Consider the following 21,141-nt stretch of genomic DNA (forward strand, 5'->3'; position numbering starts at 1 on the left):
CCCAGTAGTCGTGCATGGACGTGAGATCTGAACCATAAAGAAGGTTGAACACCAAAGAATTGATGCTTTTGAACTGTAGTGTTGGAGAAGACTCTTGAGAGTCCCTTGGACTGCAAGGAGATCCAACCAGTCCATTGTGAAGGAGATCAGCCCTGGGATTTCTTTGGAAGGAATGATGCTAAAGCTGAAACTCCAGTAGTTTGGCCACCTCATGCGAAGAGTTGACTCATTGGAAAAGACTCTGATGCTGGGAGGGATTGGGGGCAGGAGGAGAAGGGGATGACAGAGGATGAGATGGCTGGATGGCATCACTGACTCGATGGACGTGAGTTTGAGTGAAGTCCGGGAGTTGGTGATGGACAGGGAGGCCTGGTGTGCTGCGATTCATGGGGTCGCAAAGAGTCGGACACGACTGAGTGACTGATCTGATCTGATCTCTAAGAACAGCATAGAGTTGTGATTTGTAGAGCTGGCAGATTACCATGATGAAAATTCTCCTACCTAGTCCACTTTCAAGCTACCACTTTGAAGTTAACCAACTCGCAGAATTCATGAAAATGTACCAGTCCACCTGCTTGCGCAACCACCGTATAAACTTCTTCTGCCTTCAGTTTTTGTATCTGTTAAATGTGAATCCCATAAAGTGATCATCGTGTCTCCAAACATGAATGGCAGAGGGAGGTGGATCAGAGGTGAAGGAACCAGCGAAATGTTCATGTTTCAGCAATGCCTCGTGGGCTCACCGTTATTTTTGAAACTCTTGCCATCCGCTGGCTGGTTTTGTCTTAGTACTGAGATCTGGGCTGACAATCTTCTCTCCAAAACCAGCCTGTTCAGGGTGATGCTCAGAGCAGTATATCTAGTTTTATCCTCCCAATCAGGGTTATGTTCTCTGCAGCAGACTAACTCAATTAGCCTTTCATTCCAGAGTCCAATTGTGAGTCAATTCTGAGGTTGTTAAGCAAAATGAGTCTGGTGGCATTAGCCTCCCGCTGGAGGATAGTAATCCGAGTCACGGTGCTGTTCAGTTAATAGTCTGCTCGAGAGACTACGAGAAGCAGGAGGCTTGGAGACAGTGCGACCTTTCATCCCTCTCTGGGGGGCAGCTGGGAGCGCGGGGCTGCCAGGTCAGGGAGCTGATCAGCTTGTGTGCAGAGCTGGAGTCCCAGCTGCCTGAACCACACAGTTGGCCTCTGCAAAGTTAGAAGCCCAGTGCCATGAGATCATTAACTTTCATGACCAGGAAAACTCTTCTGAAATTGACACTCGATCCAAGATGGATGCCATTGGTGCCAGTTGAGTAAGTCTGAGTCACCTTTAGGGATTTCTTCTGAAAGATAAATCCTTTAACCAGGCTACAGAAAATGGCCAGGTTTTACGCCCTTCGGTGTGTTCAATTAGAGTCAGAAAACGCCAGCTAGGCTCAGACTGTGGGAGGGATGCGGGCACACACACACACACACACAGACGCATGCACCAGCCTCATTTGGAGGATTTTTGCCAAGCCACTTAACTGCACCACATGGCCCCGCTTGGGAAGCATTCTGAGGAGTGTCAGGTGCTGTGCAAAGAAAATAAAACAGAACTCCAGCACCTGCCCCGGGGAGTCACAGTTATGGAACCAGGCACACGACATACGGAGTGTACAGATCGGCGCAGATAGGAAAGCTCAGACACGCCTTGTTTACATGGGTTCAAGGAGAGACCAATCCCATAGGAACACTGTGCAGCCTTTCCAATGTGCTGTGCACACAGATCATTTCATCAGGCCTTTTAATCTTCTTCCAGTTCAAATTGTAGGAAAAGGGCCCAGAATATGCTTCCTACAGACCCTTTACAAACCCCTGTGATCTCCACACATTCTACCTTGCTCAGCCCCACCCAGGCAACCCTGTTTATACCATTAGAGATGCTAAGTAAATACAATTTCTTGGGTGGAAAGAGGTAAAAACAGCCCTGGGTATGTTGGCTGCCAACTCGAGTGCACTAAAGAGAAGAAGCTAAGACAGCCATCCATTGTCTCCTGTAATCGCCAGATAATTTAGCTTCTCTTGAAGTCTGTTGTGTTCCTCACATAGAAACAGAGCTGTTGTCTGCTCGGATGACCTCAGAGATGGCCCAGTTCTCATTTAGAATTTCTCCAACAATATCCTCTTCAGACTGAAAAACAGCCGGTTGGCCACAAAGAGCCCCTTTCCTCTGCAGACCAGTGATGTCTGCAGCCCCTTTGTACTTCGGCAACTTCACCACCACCCAGGGCTTCTGGGTGGACTGCGCTGGCCCGTGGAGGCTTCCCGAACTGCAGACAGATGCTGCACTTCGACCAGGGGACCCCCTACAGCCAGTCGCATCCTGAGCCAGTGTCACCCGGTTCCTTTTGCCTTTCCCTGCAGTGCTGGAAAGGCGAACTTCCCCCTCAGCATCCCTTGGCTGGAATATACTACTGCCCTCCCTGGGGTGGTAGATGAGAGATGACTTAGAAGACCAGATACGCATATTTTTAAAGCCACTAGGAACTACGGGAGCAGATGGGCTGTAGGATCCTATTTGGACGCCAGGGACATGTTTCTGTATAAAGTAAATATTTTCCCACTGTGGATCTCCGGTGAGTGTGTGCAGAAGCATATTTCCTAAAGATGCAAATAAGTCTAGTCAGAAATAAATATTGAAGGGAAACTTCAAAGCGTCAAGATTTCTCCAGTTGCAGGCCCTGAAGACTTCTCTGCAAAGAAGCAGACACAGGTGGGCGAGGGGATGGCCGGGGGCTTGTATATAAGAGAAGATGCTAACCTTTTAAGAGTCTACTCTCTCTGTATTTGGGGATGTTGAAAAATGCCTATCGAGAAAGGAATAAGGAAAAATTATGTCTGTGCAGAAGCTTGGGCTATTTTGAAACACATCCTCCCCCCTCCCCCAACTTTCTTCTGTTGCAGATCTCGCCTGGCCGATTTTTTCACCAACTGCCAGCCAGAGTCAAGGTCTGTCAGCAGCTGTCTAAAGGAAAATTACGCTGACTGCCTCCTCGCCTACTCGGGGCTTATTGGTAAGATGGGGAGACATGGGATGGGAGAAAATGCTGGTTCACAAATACCCAGAGTCCTTCCATTGTAGCCTGTAGCCTTGTTGTAAAAATCTCCCCGGAACCCTCTGTGCTGGCGTTTTGATGTTCAGTTCTTTAGGACTTGTCTCTAAAAAAGTGGGGTAAAAGAATAATGAATGCACAAAGGCAGGGATTATTAAAGAGCAGAGAGGCAGCAAGTGTGAAGACCGGGGACGCATCTCAGTTGAAGAACTGACTGCACAGAACAGAAGTAAGCAGGGAAAGCATGGTTATGGAGGAGGAGAGCAAGTCAAACCAAGTGAAGTACATAACTTTGGAGAGGGGGAGCTTGGAAGTCATGCAGTCTGGGGAAGTCAGAAAGGCTGTTTCCCTGAAATGGCCCTTTGGAAGGAAAATCCCTAAAGACTTGGTGTTCTGCTTGCCATTAATAATCTGGGTAATTCAGCTCCTGGTGGCGGGGGGAGGTTTCCCTAATATTTTTTCCCTGACAACAAACATAGCAGAAGTAGTCTTGTTCTGTCTTTTAAAACCTGAGGTTCTTGGCATTCAGGAGAGCAGTGCAATTAGGCAAGGCACTGGTGAGTTGGGAGAGGACAGGAGTGAGGCAGGTTCATGCCCAGAAATAAACAGGGCAGCAGGAGAAAAGGATGAGGCTCCTGGTACCGGGGCTGTGGGAAGCCTTGGAGGCAGGGCTCCCTCACGACTGTCGTGTGAGAAGGAACACGTAGTGAAAGCTGGGGAAGGATGAGGAAAATCACAGTTGTCAGAAGCCTGATGGCTCAGCCAGGGCGCCAGCTCCTGCCACTATCACACTAGTCCCTGGGCAGAAGAACGTCCTATCAAGAGTGACAGCACAAACCATAGTCTTTGTCGCCAGCATGTCTTCAGCAAGAGTCACCGGGAAAATCACTGGCCTTACTGAATGCTGGGATATGCAGGTGCTGTACACTCAGCCCAATTTTATTTGCAAGGATACCTGTGCTGTCTTGGGTAATACCTTTCACCAGCGACTGACCATTCACACTGATAGGTCCCATGAACTTGTCTTCCTTAAGTCAGCCCTCCATTTTTATTTATTTTTTTATTTGGCCATGCTGTGAGACTGGCAGGACTGGCATGCGGCTTCTTAGTTCTCTGACCAGGGATCAAACCCATGACCACCCTGCAGTGGAAGCCTGGAGTCTTAACCACTGGGCGGCCAGGGAAGTCACTCCTCCAAATTTGCATTCAGATTTTCCTTCTCTTAAATAAAGTAGTCCCTAGTAAGGATTATTTATCAACGATAGAATTACATGTTTAAGAAATAACAGAATGAATTAAGTCGTGTTCATTGTAAAGAGTTTTTTAAAATGCAGAGAAACCCACAGTGTTAAAAGATCTCTAGCCCCACTCGCAGATATAATCACTGTTAATACCTTAGTCTGCACATTCGAGGTGCACATCCTCATTGAAAACTCCATGTGGGTTCAAGCTCAACAAACTATTACATACCTGAGGATAATGAAATCACTTAAGGGAAGAACTAGTTGAAACAGTGCATTCTGTGAGCCAAAATTTATTTCTCTCTTGGGTCCAGATCTTTCCCTCCACTCTGGTCATAGGTTTCTAAGATCTCTGAAGACAAAGCTAGTTCCTACCTTTTCCAAATGTCAGGGATCCATTCTGGAGCCAGACATACAGTGGGTGCTTAGCAGACATACTCTAACCTCTTCATTCAGTGTTGGGGGGGTGCCTGTTCTTTCTCACCTAAAGTTACAAGCTTCTCTTTGCTGTGGGTCGAAGTTTTCCTCCCAAGGTAGAATGGGACATTGTTTAGTTCAAGTCAGTAAGGAACGTACAGCAAAGAAGATAGGCCCTTGATCCATAAGAGCTTAAAAAGAATTCTTTTTTTTTTTCTGTTTCTGAACCAAATATATCCTGTGGCTCACTGGACTGCCTATTACTTCTTACTTCCAATAAATAATATAAAAACAGAAGGCTTCTTGGCATGAGTAGGCATTGCCTGGTGTGAGCCACCTGGGAGAAGACATTTGGGTTGTGTTAAGTGTAAGTGCATTGTTTATTTGCACTAATACAGAACTCATCAGAAGAACAATGGATACACAGGAAGATGTGGGCAAGAGACCACCCAGCATTTCTTTGAGGATTTTTGAGGACTATTAAGACAATACTGGAGGAGCCACTGGCTTAGGAAATTTCCACTGTTTGTTTCCAATTCCATCACAACTTGGAAGACCTTGTTTAAATCTGTTGAGAGTCTAGTGAGCAGAGGCGTCCTTGAATACATCTAGAACATGGGGTAACCCATAAGGAAAGCTTCTAAGCTTCCCTGGGTTACTCTGAAGGAGCCATTTGCTTCCGAAGGAAGTAGATGGCAAAGTCCTAAAAGGCCTTTTAAGATATGTAAAACCAGCTCTATCTATTTGTGAAGATTAATGACGTTTTCAAGAAAATGCAAGGGATTTGGCAATTCATGCATTCTAAGTTAATTCTCTCCTGCTCCATGACATCCATACCATTTGTGCAGAGAAAAATACCCTAAGCGCAGCTCAAGGAGTTCTGTTAGAATTTTTTAAGTAAATGTGTAAATTATTTTATGTGCTCAAGATAAATTGCCGAGAAAATGCACTGCTTAACATAATTTCCCACTCAGCAAACACAGTGTTTGTAATTATCCACGGTGTTATCCACGGCGCATCCGTAGTCAGAGGAACATTTGTTTCTTTTCAGGCTATAGGAAAGTTTATGTCATCACACAAGAATAAAACGCCTTGTTTTTACTCTTTTAGGTACAGTCATGACCCCCAACTACGTAGACTCCAGTAGCCTCAGCGTGGCCCCCTGGTGTGACTGCAACAACAGCGGAAACGACCTGGAGGAATGCTCGAAATTTCTGAATTTCTTCAAGGACAACACATGTCTTAGTGAGTTTGAAAAAATAGACAACAGCCACACAAACGTTTTCCCCTAAGTTCAGACTGTAATTTTGTGTTTCCTATGTCCGCCTCCTCTGTTTGTGTGTGTGTCTCTCTCTCTCTTTTTTTTTTTCCCTGATCGCTCATGGTGAATCCAGATCCTTTTAGCCACACTGCATGTTGCAGCAGGACCAGAGCAAGTGATGAACTGGGTGCTGCCAAGGTGGCAAGTCCAGAGGCCCCAGGAAGTGAAAGACTCAATAGCCAAGGGCACAGCGTGTGGGGAGGAACACTTCCACCCACAGATGAAATGTTGATCTTGGCAACCAGCCCCACATCAGTTCCAGAGGTTTTTAAAACCTGGGCAGCATACACAATGTGAAAGACTCGGGCAAGTTAGATGAGGGTAGGCCTCCAAGGGCTCTGAGAAAAATTAGAATGTTAACGTCAATAGCCCCCTGGATGTTCAGGGTTGGCTCAGAGGAGAAGCAGCAGTTCTTGAGTGGAATGGGCTGGTGATGCAGCCAGGAGCTTTGAATACCTCCGGAGATGAGATGAGCTAGGGGTGGGAGTCGGGGGGAGGTTTCTGCTTGGAAACAGTACCATTATTATTGCAGGGTCCTTTAGGCAATTTGGAAACACGTTTCCCAGGGCAAGAGGGATAGAGAGAAATGTACGAGTGTGAACAATGAGCCTCATCAAATGAACTTCGAAGCACTGTGCCAGGTCTCCCTCCTATCCACCGAGATGTGTGCCCCAGGCAAAGATCCAGCCGAATACCTCATTCGTGTCTTGCAGCAGCCACCATTCATTTATCGGCTGCCTCCTCTGTGTGCAAACTCCCTTTTAGGAGGAGTGTAACTTATATCCGGTTGGCCAAAAAGCTTGTTCGGGTTTTCACGTAAGATGTTAGGGAAAACTTGATCAAACTTTTTAGCCAGCCCAATACATTGTCTCATTGACTATAACCTGCACAAGAATCCTAGGAGATGCACTTAATAGTATCTCCATGTCACAGTGGAATAAGCGGCTGGTGTTCACCTAGACCAGCCACGCCAGAGATAGGATCCAAAGCCCCACCCAGTTCCTTCCTCTGCAGCCCCTGCACCCCGTGGGCTTCTGCATCAGGCCTGAGATTGAGGGGCTGGTGGATAAAAACACAAGCCTGAACGTCAAGGACCAGGTAGAACTTCCCAGTGGGAAGCGTGGGCCAAGGTTCACCTACCTCTGAGCACTGTGCCCTTAGGTGACAATTTCTCCATGGTACTCTGACTGATTTTTAAAGAATTAACAAACTTTTTACTGCTTGTACACAGGAAAGCTATTAAGTGATACTTCAAAAACCTCCTCATTGTTTCTTTTGTTGAAAAGAGAAATCTAAGAGATTCACTCAGTGGGTACTTGGCTATAACCAAATGCTTTGATCATCTTAAAATGAAAACAAGCTTTTGGATGCTGAAGTGAAATTTCAAACCAGTCTAAAGTGTGGAGACATTTGCCAGAATAACATTGGGCACTATATCGTGGAACTATACCTTAAGCCTCTTCTTTGGTCTTGACTGAAATAAATCATGTGTGTGTGTGTTTGTGTGTGTGTGTGTGTATCCTCTTTTTCACGTCCTGCACACTCTTCTGGCAGAATCCAGGTTTTAATGAAGATAAAGCAATGACAACAGAGGTCAGTGTGAGAAAAAAAAGATTATACTCACTTGGGCTGGAAAACCACTGCCTCAGAGAGAAATCAAAGTGGTCCCTGCTTAATAATATTTTGGTGAAGGGAAGAATGGCATCTTAATGCTAATGATTTTTTAATAAACATAAACACATTTGGTCTTCAATGAGGACCAAAGCCAGCCAGAATTTTTCATAGTCATTCCATTTATACTTTGATTAGATGGAGCACAGCCTACCAAAGACAAAGACTAAATTCAGCCTCTTGCAACAGGCCCTAGGGTAGAAGGAACTGGAATTTGTAGGTTTCAATCCAAATGTAATAACCCAGTTCCCCATCCCTTCAAATTAACCAAACCTCTCTAATTCCCCTAGCACAAGCATGACGCCAATCTGTTGCTTCCCTGGTGGCTCAGAGGGTAAAAGAACCTGTCTGCAGTGCAGGAGACCCGAGTTCAGTCCCTGGAAAGGGAAGGTCCCCTGAAGAAGGGAATGGCAACCCACTCCAGTAGTCTTACCTGGAGAACCGCATAGACAGAGAAGCCTGGCAGGCTACAGTTCATAGGGTCGCAAGGAGTCAGACATGACTTAGCAACTGAACAGCAACAGTGTATTGTGTACTTCCTCTGTTTGCCTCCTCAACCAGAATATAGCCTCCAGGAGGACAGGGACTTCTCTGTCGTGTTGGTGTCGTTCGTCCCCTGCTGATTCTCAGCACAGAACGGTGCCTGGCACTTAGTAGGTATTCCATTGACACCTGAATGACTGAGTGAGCAAGTGGACAGTCTTCCCAAATGACAAGGCAAACATGCTGGAAATCACAGTTCCAACAAATGACGTGGGTCTCCTGAATCTACGTGCCTTAACGGGACAAAGGAAGGTTTTGTTTTATTGTTGTAGTCCGGGGTCATTGAAGGAAACTGGTTGCCCAAGTACCACCTTCTTTACCCTCCACCCACCCGTTAAGCTCTGTAACCCAGCTGGGAGCTCAAGAAGCATTGATATTAATTTGAAGCTGTTTCCTACAGACTAAAAAATGTAAAGTTTTCAAAAACAAGCTTCCAATTTGCTGAACTTCAAGGATAACAATTTTAGAACAAAATGTCACTTCTGAGAGGAAGATTAGGCTTAAATTATTCTGTCTCGTATATCGAAAAATGCCAGCTAAGAGTCATATATTAACAATTTGCACATTCAGGTCCCAAATGGAAGAGTTTGATTTCTTATACAATGAATATGAAATAAAAAAAAAATTCCTAAATCCAGGCCAAATCCCTGAGGACCTGATTAAAACCTGTTTTTTATTCATCTCGGGGAGGGAAACAACACACAACCAATTTACTCTTGCCATAAAAAACAATCTAATCCCATGAAATTGTAATAAGCTTTTAAAGTTTTACATTTTAAACTTTTCATTTAAGCAGGGCTGCACCTTCCTAATTATGCAGATTTTGTTCAGAAGACTGGGAGCAGAAAGGAAAAAAATAATCTTGCTTACATTTTCATGATATATTATTGATGAGGTTTGGGATATATTTTTCTTTTAAAGAAATCGGTTGTGTTTATACTTTGAGAAATGCCGAGCTCATAGTAGGTGCTCTTTGGTAGCAGATCACTTTTTTTTTTTTTTGCTGTTTGATTTCACTGCCTGCTGAATTCGTATGAATGCTACTGAGTCACCCCAGTCTCATAATTAGGGATGTGGTACTTACTAATTAGCTTGCCTTTAGTATAAAATTTTGACACAAGCATTTTTTTGAAAGATGGAACAGTGATTATGATCCCAAATAGCAGATCTGAGGCCATTTTGAGTCACGTTTCAAAAGACTTGACTGATGGATGTTTCAGGGAAAGGATCTTATTCAGTACTTGGTACCTGAAGAGGGACATGGTAAATATTTGTTGCACTTACAGAGCATAGCTAAGTGTCCAGTTCAGGGTTTAATGAGTGAATTGATTTTAGAGCACCTGACCCGTGGCTGGCTCTCAGTGTGTAGGGGGTGGATGGATGGATGGGTTTTGCTTAGAAAAGTCCAGTGCTCTCATCAGAATTTCTAGTGTGCCTCTCTGGCTTCACGTATCCTGTCTGTTACATTTGCTGCTTGACTTTGAAATTGGATTTCCTCCTGTTTTACTGCAGAAAATGCAATTCAAGCCTTTGGCAATGGCTCGGATGTGACTGTGTGGCAGCCAGCCCTCCCAGTTCAGCCCACCACTGCCACCACCACCACAGCCTTCCGGGCCAAGAACAAGCCCCTGGGGCCAGCAGGCTCTGAGAATGAAATCCCCACTCATGTTTTACCACCTTGTGCAAACTTACAGGTAAGAGAAGAGGCCCGAACTCTCCGTCGGCTCGGTCTTCTGGGTGGGGACGCAGACTCGTTTTCTGAAATGCGTTGAGAGATGGTTGGAAAGAGATAGAATGCGGCTCAGGTTTAAATCTTAAAAGTGCATTTTAACCACAAGAGGTGAAGATCATGATGTACTGTAGAGTGGAGAGACAGATGGCCTCTGGGACCAACTCTGCCATTTACGAGGCATGGGCCTTTGGTCCAAGCAGTAAAATGAGGGGCTTGGGCAGATGAATCCTTAAGCTTTCTGTTTGCGAAGTGGTGGATTTGAGCTGGCTATTTGTTTATTTAGTATGCTTTTCAGTGTTCTGTCCAAAGCAGCAGCATACACAAAAGGAAGAAGGAACTCTTGGCTTTCTAAAAAGAATTTTTTTAAATTTTATACAACTGTTAAAGGTTACTCTCCATTTACAGCTATTACAGAATAGTGTCTATATTCCCTGTGTTGTATAATACATCCTTGAACCTATCTTCTACCCAGCAGTTTGTGCCTCCCACTCCTGTATTGCCCCCCCCCCCGCCCAACCCTTCTCTGTACTTGTAACCTCTAGTTTATTCTTTCTGTCCATGAGTCTGCTTTGTTTTTGTTATATTCACTAATTTATTGTATCTTTTAGATTCCACATATAAGTGGTATACAGTATTTGTCTTCTTCTGTCTGACTTATTTCACTTAGTATAATGCCTTCCAGGGTCATCCGTGTTGCTGCAAATGGCAAAGTTCCATTCTTTTTAATGGCTGAGTGGTTGTCCGTTGTGTGTGGGTGTACCTTCTTTATCCATTCATCTGTTGATGGACACTTAGTCTGCTTTCGTGTCTTGGCTATTGTAAACAATGCTTCTGTGAACATTGGGGTGCAGGTATCTTTTCAAATTAGCATTTTGTTTTCCTTGTATATATACCCAGGAGTGGAACTGCAGACTCATGTGATAGCTCTGTCTTTAGTTTTTTTTGAGAAACCTCCCATACTATTTTCCACAGTGGCCATACCGACTTACATTCCCAGCAACAGTACTCAAGAATCCCCTTTTCCCACATCCTCCACATGTTGTCCGTGTCCTTGTTGATGATAGCCATGCTGACAGGTGTGAGATGATATCTCCTTGTGGTTTTTATCTGCATTTCCTCTTTGGAAAAATGTGTATTCAGTTCTTCTGCCCATTTGTTAATTGGGTTGTTTATTTCTTTGATGTTACGTTGTATGAACTGTTTATATGTGCTGGATATTAATCCCTTATCAGTCATATCACTTGGCAAATATTTTCTCCCATTCAGAGGATTGTCTTGGGAGCCCTTGGCTTTGTCTCCATCACTAGCATTTAGACTCAATGTGGAGTATTTAACTATGTCTTAAGCTATACCAGAGACAGTGTTATTAGTGAAGTATTAAGGCAAATGTAGCATCCTGGACAGCTTCATTCTTCAGGAAGCACAAGAAGATACTCTTTCGTTTGAGTTGCTGTGAAACACTGCACTGAAAGCCCCTCGCGTGAACAGAATCCAGTGAAAATGGCCCAGAGGCTTATTTGGGGTTGAGGCAGATCTCTAAGGGCCAGGACCACAGTGACCTACGAATGGTCATTTCCTGACTTTAGTCAAAGCAGAGTGCCTATTCTGCCTTTTTATTTTTTTCATCATAATGAGTATTCAGCTATTTGGGAACCTCTTCATATCCTTGCCAAGGATTTCCACACACCTCACCTCCTCGGATACTACCCTCTTGGGGGCTGGGGGAGGGATGGTATGATTGTGCTCTTACTGCAGCGTTGTTCACCTTGTCCTTTCATCAGAGGATGTGGGGCTCAGTGAGGGGACACTTCGGCTCGAGCACACAGAGCTGGCAAGTCATGGAACCGGCCCTGGAATCCAGAGGCTTGTGTTCTTTCCACGGTTCCTCCTGGATGTGAGAGGCAGTGTTGACCACGTGGCGACTGCTGCCTCCTGCCATGCTAGGGGAAGGGACATGTGCCAAGCACAGTGCTGTCCCTTCAGCCTTGTCACAGAACCATGTCCTCCCACCTCTCCACCACCCCCGCCCAGGGCCCCACCGAGATCCCCCTCACCAGAACACTTACCAGAAACTTCTCTGCGAATACCGTCTCGACTCACCGCCTCGTCTGTTCCCTAGAAAGTATGGGGGCAGTTTTTCTTTTTTTCTGTTTTACACTATTTATTCACTTATTTGGCTATGCTGGGTCTTAGTGGTGGCACGTGGGATCCTTCGTTGTGGCGCTCCGGCTCCTTGCTAGTCCTTCTCTCTAGTGCCGTCCTCAGGCTGAGTTGCCCGCTGCATGTGGGATTTTCATCTCCTGAAATGGGTCAGGGATCAAACCTGCGTCCCCTGCATTGGAAGGCAGATTCATAATCACTGGACCACCAGTGAGGTCCCGGGGGCAGTTTTTCTCCTTCTGCTTTGCTTGCTATCTTCTCGCCCCAACACTGCCCTCTTCTTCTTAGATATCCCACCTGCCATTCAGCTGAGCTATGTTTCTGTTCTCGTCCTCCTGGGTCCCTACCAACATCACACTCTCAAACGCACTCACACAGAAGACTAAGGAGAAGGTGGGTGGGAAGGCATTCAGGGTCAACCAGATGTTCTTCATACTTCTAAAGCATTTCCTGAGCTGTCCCCATCTTCAAAAGCACCATGCATAAAATGCCAGAAGTAGGAGGAGGCTTGGGGAATACTGCGGCATCTAACCACCCTGCAGCAGAGCCCTGCAGTTCAGGGAGGGGAAGCCGCTTGCACCAAGTCACCAGCTAGTTAGAGATGTGTCTAGAAGCAGATGTAGCACCACAGAGCAGTCTCTTCTTTCTCTGTGGCCAAGCCTCAGTGTCCTGCTTCCTCCTAGGTCAGCCTTCAGTTCTTATCGGGTCCGCTCAGACTCCAGCATCAATAAAGACTGGTGGCCAGATGAGGACAGGACCCTGTTATAATGAGGTGACAACAGTGGCCAGAGGTGGTTCCTGACCACAGGAAGAGGCAAAGCTCTGGCTGCAGCAGAAACAGGTTCTTCTCTGCTCGTGTCTAAAGTACATGGAGCTTGACGGCAGAGGCAGTGTCCAGCCTGCTTATTAACCTCCTTTGGTGTTCTGGAAACTTCATGGAGGTGGGCATTCAAAACTGAAATTCTGTCCTCTGTGAATGTACAAACAGTAGGCAAGATGCAGCTGGTCAGTGTCTTTGGAAGTTCAGACTCTGTGAATAGGTGGCATCTCAGAAGAATAGTCATTTTGGAAGCTCCTTGAAATCAGTTTTTCCCCATGGGAGAGCAATCTGCCAGCCATGAGGAGGTGTTCTTCTCTGCATCTCCCTGCCCGCCCTCACCCCACCAGGTCATCTGTCCTCTGCTTTTTGGGGTGTGGTGCTTGGTCTGGCCACCAGTATTTACCTCCATCTAGATCTGCTCGACCATCTCCCCTGTAAGGGGAACCCTATACCAAGGCAGGGTTTCCCTGACAACGTCAGGGGATCCATGAGATCTATTCCTAAGAAATAGCCTTTCCTTCTCCTATATTAGTGGTAGGGACTCTGCCTCATAAACAGAGGGACTAAGTACAATTAAAGCGTGATGTTTCTCTCAGGATTGCCATTTAACTTCTCAGCAGAGTGGGGCAGTGGAGACGGGGGAATACAGAGGAAGCGGGGGGACAGCTATACCTCTCTTCCTGATGACACACGCACAATCCACCCACCTGGGAGCTAAACAGCATTTTACTTCTAGGGAGCTCTTAAGGGTTCCACGAAACCTCACCTTACCTCCTAAGATGACTCCCTATCAGAGCTCATTTTTGCACATGTGAGGCAAGGGGTGAGGGCTTGGGTTTTGCAGTCAAGCATGTGTGCAGACCCACACTCTCATCCTCACCAACGCTGTGACCTCTCCAAGCCTCCACTTCCTCATCTACAAAATGCTAGGACTTCTTTGGAGAAGGAAATGGTAACCCACTCCAGTATTCTTGCCTGAGAAATCCCATGCACAGAGGAACCTGGCCAGCTGCAGTCCACGAGGTTGCAAAGAGTCAGACTTCCTAGCTGCTAGATTGAGAGGATTAAATGGTGGTAATTTTTCATTGCCTGGGGTAGAGTAAATGTTCCAGAATGTCACATGTGATGCTTAATCCCAAGTCAGCTGGCCATTTAGTCCCTTTGCAAGAGATGGATGGTGGCATTGTGCTTTGCTTGGGGTGTTACACTGGGGAACGGTGGTGTGAGTTAGCACTAACAGTTGTAGAGTGAGTTTCATTTTGTGAAACATTTCACATGCATTGTGCTTTTTAGTCCTCACAGCATCCCACAGTCAGGTATGGTAGTCATCCTTCTCTTTTACAAATGAGGCAACTGAGGCAGGGACATGCTAGGAACTTAACTGAGATCGCACAGTAATTCTTTGGTGGGGCTAAGATGTCTGACTCCGAGGCCAGTGCACGTTCACCTTGCTCCATGACCTGGGCTCTTTCTTTGAATTAGGACTGGATAGAGAGGAAAAAGTAAAAAATAGAAAAAGAGGTCATGCAGTATTTGTCTGTGTCTGGCTTATTTCACTTAGCATAATGTCCTCTAGGTTCATGATCTCATTTATATGTGGAATCTAAAAAAGTTGAACTGTTTGAAGCAGAGACTAGAATGGTGGTTACCAGGGGCTAAGAGTGGGGAAAATGGGAAGATGCTGGTTATAGGGTACAAACTTTCAGACATGCAAGATGAACAAGATCTGGATATATATAGCATGGCGACAGTACTTAGCAAGGCCATATTACATGCTTGAAATTGCTTAGAGAATACATGTTAGTTGTTCTTACCCCGCCCCACGCCCAAAACTGCTAACTATGTCAGGTGTGTAATAATATGTTACTCAGCTTGACTGCTGTAAGCCTTTCACAGTGTATGAAAGTGAAAGTGTTAGTTGCTCATTTGTGTCTGACTCTTTGGGACCCTATGGACTGTAGCCCACCAAACTTCTCTGCCCATGTGATTCTCCAGGCAAGAATACTGGAGTGGGTAGCCATTCCCTTCTCCAGGAGATCTTCCAGGCCCAACTATCATACCTAGGTCTTTTGCATTGCAGGCAGATTCTTCATCTGAGCCACCAAGGAAGCCCCCAATATACACATATATTGAAACATCAAGTTGTATGCCTGAAGTCAGTACAATTTTTATTTGTCAGTTATACCTCCATAAAGCTGTAGCAGGGTAGGGAGGATAGAAAAAAAGGAAAGGAGAAGCTGGATTTGACAGACCCATGTGTCCCAGTGCTTCCTGAAGGCAGCAGTTCGAATGATGGAAAAAACAGAAAGCTCATGCTTTAGGCAGGGATGTTTCAAGACTAAATCCCAGGAGAGAGAGTATAAAGGAAAGACAAAGTTTGCCAGTGAAACTTCTTGCAGCTTGATGATCTCTTTAAAATGACCTACATTAAGAATGGTTGAAAGAATCAGTGGAAGCCAGAGGATCGGGAGGGATGAGTGACTGATGAGAAATGGGACTTAGCCCATGAGAACGTGGTCCCTGGCGTTGATTTAGGACTCCTGCTTCAACATAGGGCTCCCAGGAGACTCATTCTTCCCATCTGTCCTTCCTTTGCCTGCCTGGCTGTCTTCAGACAAATTACCATTTGCCAGGGGGTCCTAGAAATATCTTAGCATGGCGTTTGTCCCAGTGCATGTGTCATTACTCAGAATAGAACTGACTTAAACCAGCTTGGGATCCATTGGTAACAGATTTGGAGAAAGTCAACTATCTTTGGCAGCTTTAAAGTTCACTTCCCTTGAGAAGCACCCTCTTGTAATATTTTTAAATATACAATAATATGAGAAAACTCGGAGGGACTTGGGTTTCTGTCTTAACATTTGAGATAGATTTCCCCCTTGGAAGGGAAGAAATAAGAATAAACATTTTCAAAAGTCGGTTTCAAAGTGTAATTATCAACAAACCAAACACAATTCTGTTTGAGGAAAAGAGTAGCTTTGGGTGTGGTGTGCATAGGGCTCATCTGCAGTTCCTATGAAAGGCTCAGCTTTAAAAAAAGCAAAATTGATTGATTAGTATAAAATGTCATAGAAACATCCAAGAGCTAACCCCCTGAGGTGATAAAATACCAGGTTTTGGGTAACCAGCCAAGCTCCCATGTCAGGATTAATTGGCAGGCATATTAGTAACAAGCGTGACACAGGCTGTGCTATTATTGGCATATCCCTTTGACTTGTACAAAGTGGTCACATGATAAAGAAACATTAAAAATCCTACCAATTATTTCATCTTCTGTGCATTTGAGTGGCCTGGGAGCTGGAAAAAGCTCAGCATATTTAAATCAAATGGACTGTACTTGTCACTTATTTAAAGTAAATATCTTTTGGAAATGTAGGTGTTAGAAAAAAATCTCTACTTTGCATTGTTGAACATCACTTAACTCTGGTGGCTTAAAGTGACAACCTCTTAAAGTAGCCTTTTTTTCGGCCCTAGCTTACAACGATCAAATAAGACTGTACAGACTGGGGGATATAGCCTTGGGACTAGTGCTGAGGATCCTTGAGAAATCTTCACTGCCTCTGTCCCTTTTCTTGGAAGGGGATGTGATGTGTGATTGAGAGAAGAAAATCTGATAGGTGGGGACACACCCTCAGAGCCAAAGCTGCAGGATGGAGGTCAGGTGGTTGTGGGCACTTGGTGGGGACTCTTGGGAACACAGCTAGTGACATCCAAAGTCAGTTTGTTTTTATGAACCAGAAAAACATATCTGTGAGTGAGACATGGAGGGACAGCAGTTGTGCATCTCGGGTTTAAGTCCCCTCCCCTCATCCTAGTGGGACTTTTAAGGCAGCATTCTAGGGGAGGATTCATAAAAGCAACTTTTTCAATCAGAAGGGAGATGTGAGCAGGGTCTAAATGAATAATTTTTGCAAGAATGCTTATTCCTAAAGTCAGCAATGCAAAGCCTGGCTGTCCCTTCCCCACTTCAACAATCGTGTCATTTTCTTTGGCAGTCAGACTGTGCTAGCCCTGAGAAGGACCGTGCTGGCCCTCTGTGGGCCACGAGGGCAAAGACTTTGAGGTGGGCATTTTTTTTCTGGAGCAGACCACCTGGATTCAGTTGATTTCAGGCTAGGTCTGCACCTGCCTGGCCGCTCAGCACAGTCCCTTCTCTTGGCCGAGTACAGTTTGGAGTTTATAGAAATATGCTGGGCGCTTGAATGTTGTTGTTTAGTCATTAAGTTGTGTTCAACTCTTTGCAAACCCATGGACTGCAGCCCAGGTTCCTCTGTCCATGGGATTTTCAGGCAAGAACCCTGGAGGGGTTGCCATTTCCTTCCCCCGGGAATCTTCCCAACCCAGGGATCTAACCCACGTCTCCTGCATGGGCAGGCGGATTCTTTACCACTGAGCCACCAGGGAAGCCCCTTGTTTGCTGTAGCACAACATTTACAGATTGGTAGTAGGGGCAGGAAAGTGAAAAGTGAAAATGAAAGTCGCTCAGTCATGTCCAACTCTTTGTGACCCCATGGACTATACAGTCCATGGAATTCTCTAGGCCAAAATACTGGAGCAGGTAGCCATTTCCTTCTCCAGGGGATCTTCCCAACCCAGGGATCAAACCCAGGTCTCCCACATTGCAGGTGGATTCTTTACCAGCTGAGCCACCAGGAAAGCCCAGTAGGGGCAGGGGGTGATGCAATTTGGCTGTCTTTAACCTCTGCATATAACCTCTTTAACTCATACATATTAGAATGTTTGAATATTGAATATTAGAATATTGCAAAAATCTCTATCTGAAAGAAGATCTTCCATCTTGGAAAAACAGCATGCCTTACCCTTCCATTGCCCCAGTACTTCATCAGACCTTAAACAAAGTCCATCTGCCCGGATAGGGCCAGACCAGACCAGAAATGATTTTGAAGCTCTTCCCAGACAGGCCAAACCCCAAAAGTCTCAATATGGCAAGAAGGCAATTATCCAACCCTGCTAAATACCCAGGACTCTGCTGGCTGTGACCAGTGAAAATTTTAAGTGTTGAGTTTTAAAAGGAAAGCTGCCAGTGGGTGTTCTGTAAATCATTTGTGCCAGCAGACTGACCCCATTATGTCAGCTAATCCTGGAAATACAGGAGGTAAATTTAAATCTTCTAGCATGAAGCACTTAATCAATATTCTAAATGTTTTCCTTGCAATTTATGCTAGCAGAGCAATGGGGTGCTTTGGCGTCCCGTTAATCTTCTGGAGAAGAGGCGCTGGAGAGCAAGGCCAGGGTGGTGGGGTTTTGCACAGGCTGACTGCTGGGAGAGATGCTTATTCTACACTCGGTCCCTTGCATGGCGGACTTGTCCCCTGGACTCATTGCCATGCTTGCCAGTGGTTAGAGCTGCCTTGCAGGTGCCTCCTTTTCAGCCTGTGGTTGGCAGCCTAAGAGTTGCTTTGCTGGGAGGAGCACCAGCTTTGGAGTTGGTTGAACTTGAGTGAGATTCCTAGTCACTTCCCATTGCTCTCTGCCCTGGGGCATATTTCTTACTGTCTCTAAATGTCTCCTGTAAGTTATCACCCACCTCTGGGGTTTGTTGTGAGGATTAGAGAACCAGTGCCACTATGCAGAGGGCTCAGCGTGACTAGCCAGCCCTCTGCACTTGGAGGTGGCTGCTGTTACCATGATTGATGAGCTTTAGCTCTGGATCTTGGAGCCATACAGGAAGGTTGTTCTCTGGTTTGGGCTGGGGGTGAGGGGGACATGGATGAGGAAAGATGGAGCCCTTTAGGTTTTGCTTCCTTAACTTGTAAGAAGGGTTTGAACCTCATGATACCCTGCTGCTTTCTCTATGTGGTCATTGTAGGATGTCCCAAGGAAGGAGGGGAAGGGAAGGAATATTCTATGGACAGCCGGCCAAGAAGAAAAGGAAACCCAAGGCAATAAAGAAAGGACCTGGGATTAGAACTGTTTGAAGCTCCATCCCTCCATGCCCAGGAGTCTCATGAGAGAACTGCCTAAAAGCAGATTCTCGGTGCTGTGAACTTGGAGCTATGACAGTAGTCAGGTCTTGGTCCAGCCTGGGTGTCAGAGTAGGACTGTCTGCCCTAGGCCGTCGCCACATCTCCTTAACTAGTGCTGACACTGGGAAGAGGTGACACGCTGGTAAAAAGGAAGCACTCTTATTTGCTAAAAAGATAGTGTTTGAGAGCTAACCCTGCCTCTTAGCCTCAAAGACCAAGAGTTTGCAGTCTTTCCTGTTTCTGCATTCCACCAGCGCTCTTATTTGCCTAATATTTATTTTTAAACTCAATGTCTATTAATAGGTATACCGTTAATAACATTTGTGAAACCAGAGTCAATGCAATAGCTCTCTATATTAAAAAAAATCATTATATATATTAAAGTAATAAAAATGTTTTTATGCTACTAAATAATGTCCCATATGCAAGTGGTTCCCAAACCCCACTTTAGGAAACATTAAAATCTATTCATATGACAGATCCTAGAGCTATTTTCTTTGGTAACTTGCATCACCTCTGCTTTTTATGGTTTTGTATTAATAAAGCAAATATGCAAATGGTTCTCTCGGCGGGTCAAGAACTATTCTAAGCACATTGCATAAATATATTTATATGCTATATGATGCTGGAAAAGATTGGGGGCAGGAGGAGAAGAGGGTGACTGAGGATGACATAGTTGGATGGAATCATTGATTCAATGGACATGAGTTTCAGCAAACTCCAGGAGATGGTAAAGGACTAGGAAGCCTGGCATGCTGCATTCTATGGGGTCACAAACAGTCGGACATGACTGAGCAGCTGAACAACAATATGTATGTGTGCATATATATATATGTATGTATATAAACTCATTCAGTTTTGATAGTAACTTCATGAGGTTACTACTGTTATGATTCCCGTTTTTCAGATGATAGACCTGAGACACAGAGAGGCTTGATCAGGAGAAGAGAAATTGAACAGCAGCCTATTTCTCCTCTGTGCCTTTTTAACTGGCTATACTGTATAATACGTAAATCAGAACATTTTACCTTTTTGTTTCTGGATAACATTTTTCATTCAGTAGAGACTAAATCAGTCCCTAAATTCTTGTTGAACATCTGGCAGATTGAGGTGCCAGACTGGTTCATAAACCAGCATAAAGAAAGGTAATGATGCTTATTCTGATGCCAACTGGTGTCCTGCGGTACAACTCAATTCCAACGCTAGCCCCCTGAGTTAGCACAGATGTTACAGGTTAAGCGCACGGTCCCAACAAGACTGCCCACTTCAGATGCCAGCCAAACTTCAGGGGTCTCCAGGCCACCTGCTTTTCTGACCAACTGGCTAAAAATTCAGTCGTGGAAACTTCCGTAAAGGCTGTTCAGTGACCTCTTGGTTGTGAATGGAAGAGTTCTGTAGGTCAGGCTTACTCAGTTCCAGCCCTATTAACCTGTTGGCCTGGTAATGCTCTGTTTTGGGGGTTGCCCTGTGCCTGGTAGGTTGTTGAGCAGCACCCCGGGCCTCTGCCTTCTAGATGCCAGGAGCCCCTTTCCCCAACTGTGACAACCAAAAGTGGACCCACACACCTAGCAAATGTCCCCAGCAGGACATACTCACCCCTGGTGGGGGACCTCTCAGGCGGCTCAGTGGTAAAGAATCCACCTGCCAGTGTGGGAGACACAGAAGACTCAGGTTCGATCCCTGGGTCAGGAAGACCCCCCGGAGGATCTTCAGTATTCCTGTATTCCTGGAATACAGTATTCCTGCCTGAAGAATCCCATAGACAGAGGAGCCTGGCGATCTGCAGTCCACAGGGTCGCAAAGAATCAGACACAAATGAGCATACACACTCGCCCAGGAAATGAGGGCTGCTTCAAAAGCCCTCTTTCTACTAATATGGGAGATGGCGGTATGTGAGAGTCTTTTCGGGTTTCTTGTGTGTGGTGAGGAACATCAGGAGATGGAAGAGCAGACGGGTGCGTTGGACCAAATCTTTCTAAGTTGTGCCAGCAAGAGCAACGAAAAGGGGCTCTTGTGACCACCACATGCCCAATTTGCGACACTTAACTCCCCCAAGGCCACACTCGCCTCAGAGTGAGGCCCGTGATAGAGTCCTAAGCGGTGTTAACAGAAGTATTTGACCTGCTTCTCATCATTCAGGGACCCGCAGGTGACTGCGGCCTTCGGG

General features: G+C 45.6%; 1 protein-coding gene across 2 annotated transcripts in view; it reads left to right on the plus strand.

Moving 5' to 3' along the window:
- Nucleotides 1-21,141, plus strand: part of GFRA1 (GDNF family receptor alpha 1) — a 231,521-nt gene that overhangs the window by 190,709 nt on the left and 19,671 nt on the right. For both annotated transcript variants that reach the window (XM_010859290.1, XM_010859291.1), the window contains 3 exons: nt 2,934-3,043; nt 5,851-5,985; nt 9,788-9,969. In XM_010859290.1, coding sequence (XP_010857592.1) covers nt 2,934-3,043; nt 5,851-5,985; nt 9,788-9,969 — 427 coding nt within the window. The remainder of the gene's footprint in view (nt 1-2,933; nt 3,044-5,850; nt 5,986-9,787; nt 9,970-21,141) is intronic.

The sequence above is a fragment of the Bison bison genome, unplaced genomic scaffold (genome assembly GCF_000754665.1).
Source record: "Bison bison bison isolate TAMUID 2011002044 unplaced genomic scaffold, Bison_UMD1.0 scf7180017864456, whole genome shotgun sequence".
NCBI classification, from domain to species: Eukaryota; Metazoa; Chordata; class Mammalia; order Artiodactyla; family Bovidae; genus Bison; species Bison bison.